The sequence below is a fragment of the Mytilus trossulus genome, chromosome 4 (assembly GCF_036588685.1).
Source record: "Mytilus trossulus isolate FHL-02 chromosome 4, PNRI_Mtr1.1.1.hap1, whole genome shotgun sequence".
NCBI lineage: Eukaryota > Metazoa > Mollusca > Bivalvia > Mytilida > Mytilidae > Mytilus > Mytilus trossulus.
Window position 1 is genome coordinate 38,110,191 of NC_086376.1, and position 11,994 is coordinate 38,122,184.

Sequence of the window (11,994 nt, forward strand, 5' to 3'; positions counted from 1 at the left end):
ATACCACATCTCCTTATTTATATACCACATCTCGTTATTCATATACCACATCTCGTTATTTATATACCACATCTCGTTATTTATATACCACATCTCGTTATTTATATACCACATCTCGTTATTTATATACAAAACCACAAGAGTCCCATTCGGCGCACCGTAGTTACACTTATTTATTTTATGAGTTGAGTTGAATTAAATGCTTCTTTTTGTAACTTCATTGGGGTGTAAAAGCGTTGACCGACGTACATTTTATATGAAGCGATACTTCATTGGGGGTGTTAAAGCGTTGACCGTGCGCACATTTTTAGAATGAAGCGCGGGAAAATGTACGTCGGTCAACGCTTTTACACCCCAATGAAGTTACAAAAAGAAGCATCCAGTTCCTTAATAAATTAAAAGGCTACTGCAATTAATGAAATTAAACAAAATAACGCCTCTTGTAATAATAGATATATATATATATATATAAATATATGTTATTAATATCAACTTCACTTTTTTTTTAAACATTTATCATGTATTGTTATGTTTCTTGTCATTTGTGTATACAATGTACTATGTTTGCAATTTAACCCGTCAGGGTTTCATATTTTTGTCGAGCCTTCGACTTTAGTCGAAAAAGCGAGATTAAGCGATCCTACTTTCCGTCGGTGTCGTCGTCGTCGGCGGCGTCAACAAATATATTCACTCTGTGGTTAAAGTTTTTGAAATTTTAATAACTTTCTAAAACCATACTGGATTTCTACCAAACTTGGTCAGAAGCTTGTTTATGATCATAAGATAGTATCCAGAAATAAATTTTTATAAAAATAAAATTTTATTTTTTCTGTATTTTTTACTTATAAATGAACTTAGTTTTTTTTCTGCGGGGAAACATTACATTAACTCTGAGGTTTAAGTTTTTAGAATTTTAATAACTTTCTTAAACTATCCTTGGTTTGTACCAAACTTAGACAGAAACTTGTTTATGATAATAAGATAGTATCCAGAAGTAAATTTTGTAAACAAATAAATCCATTTTTTCTGTATTTTACTTTTAAATGGACTTAGTTTTTCTGCGGGGAACATAACATTCACTCTGTGGTAAAAGTTTTTAAAATTTTAATAACTTTCTTAAACTATCCTGGGTTTGTACTAAACTTGTCTAGAAGCTTATTTATGATCATAAGATAGTATCCAGAAGTAAATTTTGTAAAAAGACAACTCCATTTTTTCTGTATTTTACTTTTAAATGGACTTAGATTTTCTTCCAGTTAACATTACATACAGTCTGCAGTTAAAGTTTTTAAAACATTTATTAGATTCATTAATTATTCTAGATTTTTACCAAACTTGGACAGAAGCTTCTTACAATCATAAGATAGTATCAAGAGGAATATTTTTATTGATTTTTTTCCTCACTTTTGTTGAGCCTGTGATTTACAGCAAAAGTAGGCGAGACACTGGGTTCCGCGGAACCCTTACAAATTTTTTGCAATAAAGATTATGTTTAAGGTGTTCATTGTTTAAGCCTCTTAACGCAATTTTATAAAGGTGTAATTAAATATAATATATTTTACTTACCTCCACGCACGTTATTGACTTATTGTTAGAACAAAGACATATTGATGTAACGGAAGTTGTACAAAATAAATTAAGTCTAATGAAGCATACTGATAGAAAAATAGGTGAAGAAACTATTTAGCTATGGACAAGGTAACGGGATGGATGCTATTGTTCATAGGTATAGTTTGTTTTTTTACTTCTGCAGTGACAGCAACTTACAACATTTCTCATCCATGTAACAGACCTTTATCCAGGTTAGTATAATTCAATTAGTTTAATCTTAAGCGAGCTATCATTTGATTTTAATGGGAAAAAAGGGGGGAGGGACTAGCGGATGAAAAGTTTTGTCCTGATTTTTTAAAATTTATAATCTCTGGTCTGTCTTTTTATTTTTTCACTCTATTCGGTCCTGCCTTTCTATTTTATTAGTTTATTCTGGCTTTTTATTTGAAAAAAAATGTCATCCTTCTTTTCTTTACAAAGTGTCTCATCCTGACTATATTTTTTTACTCGAAAATGCTGTCAGGAGATGAACTGCCTTTTTCTTCAAATACCATCCTAGTCTTCATAAATGTCAAATGGTAGCTCCTAGGTCTAAATGGAAATGAAAAGTCAGTGCTGGAAAGTTTTATACGATAAGAAAGCCAAGAACTCTAAAATGTCCAATGAAATTTTAATTCAGAAATATGTTTTAAATAAAGTTAAATTCAAGACATGTCTTGCATTACACTTTCTATGATTAAAACGAAACAGCTTTGACCCTTTTAAATAAAAAATTAATTGTTCAAAAAATGATTGAAATTGGTCCATGTTTTGAATAATGTTTTGATTTTTTTATAACTCATAAAGTAATATAACAAAAATACCGAAATCCGAAGAAAATTCAAAACGGAGCGTCCCTTATCAAATGGCAAGATCAAAAGCTAAAACACATCAAAAGAATGGTAACTGTGTTATATTCCTGACTTGGTACAGGCCTTTTTTTCTTATGTAGAACATGGTGGGTTAAACTAATATTTAAAGCTAGCTAAACCTCTCACTTATATGTCCGTCACATATAACTTCATTGTGATGGCAACAAAACAAAACAAAACAAACAGACATAATAGGTTAAAATGTCAAAAATAGGAGAACAGCAGTCAACAAATTACATGTGATATTCTTGATTACTATACAATCAACCAAATATGACAACAAAGAAAAACAAAACAGGCATATAGATATGCACATAAGCAATAACGAAAGACAAGAATGTAAAAAAAGTTACCACTGCTGCGCACAGTTGCACAATGTATAAGTGTCTGACCGAGCAACGTCAAAGGGATTATATCAAAAATAGACTAAGCATTAAAAGTTATATCACTTAAAGACAAATTAAGGTGGTACCCAACACTTTCACTAAAATTAATTTGGCTCGTTTAATTTTCATAAAATGTTGTCAAAGTATTTACTTTGACCCTTAAACAAAACTATAAAAAATTTTAAATTTTTGAACCAACTGTTTTGTCAGAAAAATTTCACTGGTTATATAGCAGTTTGACAAACACCAATTTTGATCATTGAGAATCTTTATATTCCTTTTCCAGCACAACGTCATTAAAACGTTTAGCTAACTTTACAGAGTTATCTCCCTGAAGTGTTAGGTACCACCTTAAAGAACACTAACACGTAATTCAGTCAGTTCCTATTAAATGTTTACAAAACTTTATTTTTTGAAATACTTAGTTTTTTCTACCGCAGGAATAGATTACATTAGCTGTATTTGAATTTTTTGGTCCTCATTGCACTTTAACTTCGTACTTTATTTTGCCATATTAACTTTTTTTATTCGAGCGTCACTGATGAGTCTTTAGTTGACAAAACGCGCATCTGACGCAAATACAAAATTTCAATTCAGGTGTCTATGATGAGTTTATTTCCTAGAATATATACCCCAAGACCATCGTGTGATATTTGTCGATACGCAACATTTATCAGCAAGGTCTTAGTATCTTCCAATGCTTTGTTTAAAAGAAAACGGACGAGACGTTTTTTACATAACCCTGGTTCATCAACTTTTCTCGGACACTGATGATGCCTTATAAAGTCTGAGTGTCAGTTCCAAGCTTTTGAATAACAAATGAGTTGGGAAATATATATCCCTAAATTCAGGTGAAGTTGGTATATTGCTACTTAGGTGAGGGAAATTGACAATTTCAAAATTAAAATCGTTTCGTTTGTCATCGATTCTGGTACTAAGATGACCGCTTATGTAAAATTCGAAGTATAAATCTAAAAATGATGACGAAGAAGCAGGGTCTGCTGTTTCTTAATTTTTAGTTCCGGAGGATATATCATTTAAACCCAATCATAAAAAAAATAATTTTTGGTTGTTAATAGAAAGAACATTATAAACATATCTAAGTGTGAAATTAAATAATCTTGTTTCTTTAATCTTCTTCTGTTTGACAAATGTCGGAATGAAATTCGACTCATATAAAAGTAAGAAAGGGTCGACAAGGAGAGGCGCACAGCTAGTTCCCATAGGAATGCCGACAATCTGTTGAAAAATTCTTCATCCAAATTCAACAAACAATTGTCAGTAAGACACTTTAGCAGACTGACCACTTGTTCCTCTGTTAAAGATGTTTTACTTTTTTGTTCACTATTAACACAAATGTCGTATGGTATCAGAAAGTTATAAAATTATAGTATATGCAATCTGTTTTATGTTGAAAACCGTTGTCGATTACTAAAAAAGTATTTAATTGTAGATGATTTTTCAATTTCACGTAGGGAATGTGGTATAAAAGGTTGAAAAATCAAAAGTTTTGAAGGAATTAATCTAGAATCCAAATATAGCTAACACCACTACGGGAGTAAACAGTTTCACAGTATTTCTGGGGACTCTCTTTCAATGCGGATAGAATTGTGTCAATCTAATCCAGTAAAACACATTTCCAAAACAAAACTGCCAAATTTGTGAAAACTGAAGTCGTGTGTACCTTTCACCCGAAAACAACGAAAAATACTTTGAATTTCAGTTTTTTAATCGTGTATCGCCTAATGACCCATTCTAAATTGATTCATCCAATTCTCAGACTTTTTTTTATTGATGTGTTTGAAATCTCTATTGTGACCTCTAAAACAATTTTGTCTGTTAGCTGTCACCGGCAGTGCATTAACTTCAAGGTTAGGCTAACCTATAATAGATTTCAACAAAAATTTGCTAAACTACTATTGCATATATGTATAGTACTTTTAAGATGTGGTGCCTTATTTGTATTGGCAAGTTTAAAATAGATAAAATTACACTGTAAAAAATGAAAATGATCATCAAATGGAAGTCTACAAACACAACATATATTGCCTCCTCCAATGAATTACTCCCCTTACATGACTTACGACAAAAATAATCTCTAGGTGCAGACCGGTAAAACTGTTCAGAGAGTCAATATCTATGGAACGCCGTAGCTGCCTTATGTGTACTTGTTTTTAGATACGCTTATACTTTTCAATATATGCACATAGTTTTTCTATATATATCTATAAACGCAAATCTATATATCCCACTTTATCTCCATCATTGTGTTTGTACCATATAACGTTGCTTTTTATTTTCTTTGATATGCCTTTTATATCACAATGAAATCATACGGAACAGAAAGAAACGTTTCAATGGTTCAGTTTAAATAATAATGTGACAAAGGGAGGACCATTTGGTTTTGAAATGGAGAGTGTAGAGTCGTGGGATATTACAATCATATTCCAGCTTTTTTAAATGCACTGAAACTTATTTGTTTTGCTATAATATTTCCTTTTATGCATACCAAGTTGAACACATAACTATCAAATGTGGATTCATAACTATATCACTTTAAAAAAAATGTGGAGTCATAACTCTGCTGATGGAGTTTTTTTTTATCCCCTAGGATATAACCAGCCCAGTAGTTAGCTCTTCTGCATTTAAATGAATTATCATTGCTATGTTCACAATGATTAAATGATACAATACTTTCAATTTTTGAAATAATAAGGATTTCTATCTCAGGCATTTATTACCTTAGCTTTATTGGGCAAAACTTTTGGGAATTGTATGCCCCAAATGCTCCTCAACATCGTACTTTATTTGGCCTTTTTAATTTATTATTTTTTTTTTTTTATATTTTAGCGTCTTTTGTTGACAAAACGCGTGTCTGGCGCAAATACAAAATTAAACCTGGTATTTAAGATAAGTTTATTCTCAATTATGGAGTCATGACTATATATCATTATTACCAAAGTCCATATAACTTCATAAAGGATCTCGTTTTAATTACATCAATATCAATAATACATACAACACAAACATACCATGCATACACAAAGTTTCAATTCTTATCCAGTTGAAAAAAGAAATAAGTGATAAAAAGGGATATAATACAGATTCAAAATTTTTTTTTTCTCGCTATATTGAAAGTTCTGTTAGTGCAAACATCGACCAATTTTGCGTGTACAGATTGTTTTCCCCGGCTGTTGATAATACGGACTGTTATTAATTTTACCACTACTGAAATTACGAATGAGAGTGTGTTATATGGTTGGTACAAAGTATATTAAAACAATAAAATTAAGATTATCAGATGTTAATGTAAAGCCCTTTGACACTTCTAAACAAAAACAACAGTTTTTACATCTGTTTAATAACAGTTGATCATAGTTATTGACTATACGCGATAAAGGGAATTTTCGCTGTAATTTCATGTATTGGTTGCAAGCTTCTTCGTTAAGCTACTTAGTTAAACACGAGTTGAATAGCCTTGGTTATTACAAACATATAATCTTTATTCAAATCAACATCATTATTGTTTGCTATTGTAAATCATAATATAACAATATTGTATAAGAACATTTCTTCACGGATTTGGGTTATTTTTTAAGACTCGTGGTTTAAAAGCTTCCTTGTTTTGTGCAACGAAGGTGAAATGCACATCGTTTCGTCATAAACAACATATCTATTTCCTGTAAAAAGTTCACAAGATATTATGGTTGTACTGGTTATGATGTGTTATATCAAAAATAAAAATAAAAATAAGACTTTCCTATTCGTGTTACTTATTCGTATTCGACCCTAACTGCGTTATGGCATATCAGTTCCTTTAAAAAAAGAAGAAGCAAGTCGAAATTTGATATAAATAAACTCTTGTTTATCAAGTTAATAGATTGCCATACAGAACCGACGAACAATTCAGGATACGGAAAACACTCTTTTCTTTGTTTGTCAGAATAATTGTTTTTGAAATAATAAGGATCCACGACGGATGATGCACGCACGAAAGGACAAACTTGCTTCGAGAATTTACTTCTGATTTTGATTCAAATCTCACAGGCAAAGTTGACCTCAGATGGCTTTTGTTTTTTTTCCCTTTTTTGGTCACATGGCTCTTCAATTGTTTCGGTTCTTATACATCCTTAGCTTTCATATATTCATATATTCGGTATAAGATACCCTTGAGTAAGTACATTCTGCTGAGCGCTTCGGACGCATGCAAATTATAAAAGGTTGTTTTCATTTCACTTTATCACGATAACTCTTTATGAAATTAATTCCGTAAATTCTATTTAAAAGACGTTAAAAGAACAAGAACTTCTAAATGAAAATTTCTGTTTTCATGTTTATTTCGTTGTTTTGATATTTTTGTTCATCTATATCAAATGTTATAAATATTGCAGCAAGTTTACGTCAAATTTAACAGAAGAGATAAAAATCAACTGTACGAATGGTACCTTGCCTTGGAATATGCCTATAAGGTATCTTGAAACACAGTTTCAACCGGAGAATATCGAAAAAGAGCATTCCCTTTGCATCGAAAGGATTTCAAGCACTACAATCGATATCATAGAGAACAATGACGGTGAATTGACGTGGCTACCACTCCCTAAGCCAGGTATTGCATATTTTCTATCAATATAAAACAGATGTTGACAACCATTATTTCAGTGAATAATAATAAAAATAATTTTATTCTTTGACATACTTAGTATTTAAATTATCTTTTTAATAACGATTTAAACTAGCCAATGTACAGCCAGCTTCTGGTTCTTTGTAATGGAAGGTACTGGCCACAATGTCTATATTGATCAGTAATTTTTATGGTAAAGCTATAGTCATTTCTTATTTTGATTATAAACTTAATGAAAAATCTTTTACGACTGTGTATACTATGAATCACGTCATAAGACATTTACTTATATTTTGTTATTCCAAGACAAACAGAAGACTTCTTCATTAACTTTGAACCTTGCTGCCCACCAGTGCATTCTAATACAGTATACACATATTGCTTAATACAATTAATATTACTTAAAAATCGCTATTGATTGTGTTTAATGCACCACATACGCGTTGAATAGTAAGATCCCTCCGTTATTACCGATTATCTTTTCAATCAAAGCATTAAACTGTGAGCCATCAACCATTGTTTTATAAACTATGAATTGAGGGGCGAAAGATACCAGGGGAACAGTTAAACTCATAATTCGAAAATAAACTGACAACGCCATGGCTAAAAATGAAAAATACAAACAGACAAATAATAGTACACAAGAAAAATAAAATAAAACTAAAGACTGAGCACTTCCATACCCCACCAAAAACTGGGGGTGATCTCAGGTGCTCCGGAAGGGTAAACAGATTTGCTCCACATGTGTGCACACATAACATGTATAATATCTCGTAAACTGTCGAAATAAAATTAATGTTCTCTAATGATTATGTAATTTGTCATTTGTATTTTACTTTGTTTCAGGTAAACCAAGCTGTTCTAAGCCTAAATTTGGAAACATCACAATGGCGTTTAAAGGTCCACATTTTCCTAAATCGTTTGCTGTATTTATATCATTTAGATTAGTTAAGAAACCGGAACAAGAGGAAAGATAATTGATAATTAAACAATTATTGTACATGTTAAAAAAAAGAACAATTAAAACAAGCTTATACTTATATATGTGACATTCAATTTATGTTCAAAGCCATTTGATTAGTTTTGCTTAATAATACTACATGAATAAGTTTTAATAACGTGTTAATATGAATACCTTCTCTGCTTTCAAGTTGTTTTGGTATGAGCTTTCGTGATGAAAGTATATTCATAAAAACACTTCGGACGCATCACATTTAAAAAGTGTTAATTCAGTTTTCTATCTCTGTGTTGGCTGTTAGTCCCCGAGAGTACGATTAGTTCAGATTTCGGGGTATTGGTACTGAAATGATTTCAAACATACGTTTGTAATTGAATTATTTAAGAAAAAGCTTCATTTCCTTGAGGATGACTTAATTTCAGATATATTTTGTTTTTAAAGATCCCTTTAATCATATAGCTTTTCACTTTGTAAGTTAGACATACCATACCCCCTTGTTTCTGTGTATAAATAGAGACAACAGTCGTTGTTCACAAATTGATTAAAAGACACAAACACAACTTAGGGAATCGTATGCACTTTACATGGGAACCAGACGCGTGCTTCGATAGGAAAAACAGATACCTGATATGAATGTATCACCCCCATATGAATCCACACAAATCATAATGTCATAATTAGGACCAGAACACAATTGGTAAAATTACAGATACGACGACTGTTCCAGTATCTAAAAAGCTATGACCGCGACGCATGTCGCTATTGATATGAGACACAAATACATCGTACCAGTCATCCAATCCGTGATGGAGACCATGAAAAGTTAAATGACACATATATAAAACACTGAGGAAAATTCAAACCAAATTGGAAAGTCCGTTGTAAAATGTGAAAATTAAAAGGTCAAACACATCACACTAATGGATAACAGTTGTCGTATTCCTGATTCGGTACATACATAATCTTATGTAGAGAATTGTGGATTAAAACCCTATGTTATTGCTAGCTTATCCTCCCAATTGTATGATAGTCGTATAAAATTCAATAGAATCATTTTTTTTAAACAGCACGTTCAAGATCTGAATGCAATCATACATTTTTGTTTTAGACTATGGAAATTTCTTCGTGTCATCTGTATTTGGCCTTTTAATTAAACATTTTTTGATTCGGGAGTCACTGATGAGTCTTTTGTAGACGAAACGCGCGTCTGGCGTAAATATAAAATTTTGATTTTGGAATCTTAGATGAGTTTATCTGTATCAAATTTTCAGTAACAAATGGAATCGTTGGTGACTACGTTTTTTGCTAAATATTCAACTGCATTGTAGTAGTTTGCAATAGTACAGATATTGCCATTTCCTTGTTCAATGTATCAAGATTTTAATAGTCATCGCTTCATCTTTTATAGCTGCAAATGTCATCGATTTTGCATGGAAAATAATAAGTAAATTTATCTATAATAAAGAGGTAGATGCTTTCAAACTCATGTTCACCGATTTGACTAATTTATCATATTTGATTTATAACATTCTTAAACGTATATCCAAATTGTAAAAAGTATGAAGTAAACAATATACAAAACAATGGCTGTACCATATGTATAATCTTTTCAAATAACTATCTTGTTGACCTCCAGCGACTGTCGAGGGTCATATAAGCGATATAAACAGATGTTTGGTTTTTTCTTGTTGTGTTTAATTTGATATTACGTTCAGTTTAAGTTTAAAATATATGTCAATTACCGTTTTTACCTGCGAAAGAATATTTTTTTTGTGGATTGAGTCTTTCAGTCAAATGAGGTACCTTTATTTCACTTTCAATTTTGACATTCTTTTCCCTTAAATAACTGAACACGCAGAATTCATGCGTTATGGATTTAATGAGGTCGAATTATTCAATTGCATGCGAATAATTCATCATCAATGATTCTTAGCTTATTTTGACTAAACTGAACCATATTGGCTACTTATAGCGAATTCTTATTTCACGCGTCTGGCGTACTAAATTATAAACCTTTGATAACTATTTACACCACTGGGTCGATGCCTCTGCTGGTGGACGTTTCGTCCCCGAGGGTATCACCAGCCCAGTAGTCAGCAATTCGGTGTTGACATGAATATCAATTATATGGTCATTTTTATAAATTTCCTGTGTACAAAACTTTGAATTTTTCGAAAAATTAAGGATTTTTTTTTATCCCAGGCATAGATTACCTTAGCCGTATTTGGCACAACTTTTTGGAATTCTGAATCCTCAATGCTCTTCAACTTTGTATTTGTTTGGTTTATAACTATTTCGATATGAGCGTCACTGATGAGTCTTATGTAGACGAAACGCGCGTCTGGCGTACTAAATTATAATCCTGGTACCTTTAATAACTATCATTAATAATTGAAGAAAAACACATTTTTTTTCATATATCTCGTTAGCTAGTGCCCCATTAACAAATTGATATGGATAATGTGATTGTTGAATTATTTTGGACTTAAATAACTCTGAATCATACAATAATTGACCAACATTCTCAATGATATTTTTCATTTGCGTTTTCCTTCTGACTCCATAGAGTGAATATCCATGTCATAAAGATATATGTATTATACACAAAAAAATAAACACATTTTCACCACTGATCGAATATCTACAAAACAGTACCGTATAAGGGATGGAAGGTGTCTAGCAAACTATTGAAACCGATTGGGCAACATACGAACTGGAAAAAAGATGAGTTATCCGGAAATCGGATTGGAAAACCGTACAAATATGACACTTTAATAGATAACACATACCTTGGATCAAAATGACACTGAAAATGGGCGTACCCAAAAGAGGTTAATAGTCAAGTTTACAAACTGAATGAATGTACTTTGGAAGTGTTCACATCCTTTGCTACACTTGTGACGTCAATACATCATTTACTACTAGTTTTATTTAACTGCACCCGAATAGTTTTTTCTGTTATGCTTGTAGCCACTAAGATATTGAAAAAAGTTATATTTATGCATATAAATTTGAAAAATGAAAAACCAGTAAAGACGCTTAACTGATCAGTCAAACAAGATTAAAAACCATAACTGAACAGTAAAAATAAGTTTGAAGTTATGTTTGCGTTGTAGTTTTAATTCACCAAACAGTATCTTAAACTTGAATTTCATCAAAATGTACCTAATTAATAGTGCACCAGTAGTAGCATTCGTCAAAATTTAATGCTGATATATCCTGTTGGCATTCGTTTTATGGAATGATCACAAACAGTTTCATGGTCACATGTGAACAAATAAGGAATATGAATACATTAAAATAAAGGCAAAAGTTGTATACCGCTGTTCAAAAGTTATAAATCGAATGAGAAAAAAACAAATCCGGTTTTAAACTAAATCCGAGGGGAACACATCAACTATAGAAGGAAAACAACGGAACCATAGCCACAAAAAATATGTAAACTTTTTACACTTTTCGGTTATTTTTCAAGTTTGCAATAGTAAATATTTGTCTAATTATATGGATGAAGGTTAACTATCTGCTCTTTCCACTACACCAATAATACCACCGAGAAATAACAGTAAC

The 11,994-nt window shown here is 31.5% G+C and overlaps 1 protein-coding gene across 2 annotated transcripts in view; it reads left to right on the top strand.

Annotated features, from left to right (window-relative positions):
- LOC134715254 (uncharacterized) overlaps positions 1-8,488 on the top strand; it is a 44,775-nt gene extending 36,287 nt beyond the window's left edge. The window contains exons 1-3 of one of the 2 annotated variants that reach the window (XM_063577317.1): positions 1,655-1,802; positions 7,240-7,454; positions 8,316-8,488. In XM_063577317.1, the coding sequence (XP_063433387.1) occupies positions 1,690-1,802; positions 7,240-7,454; positions 8,316-8,446 (459 nt within the window). In that variant the 5' untranslated portion in view covers positions 1,655-1,689 and the 3' untranslated portion in view covers positions 8,447-8,488. Of the gene's footprint in view, positions 1-1,654; positions 1,803-7,239; positions 7,455-8,315 lie in introns of those variants that run through there. The other variant, XM_063577318.1, reaches the window with a different exon arrangement.
- The last annotated feature ends 3,506 nt before the right edge of the window (positions 8,489-11,994 follow it).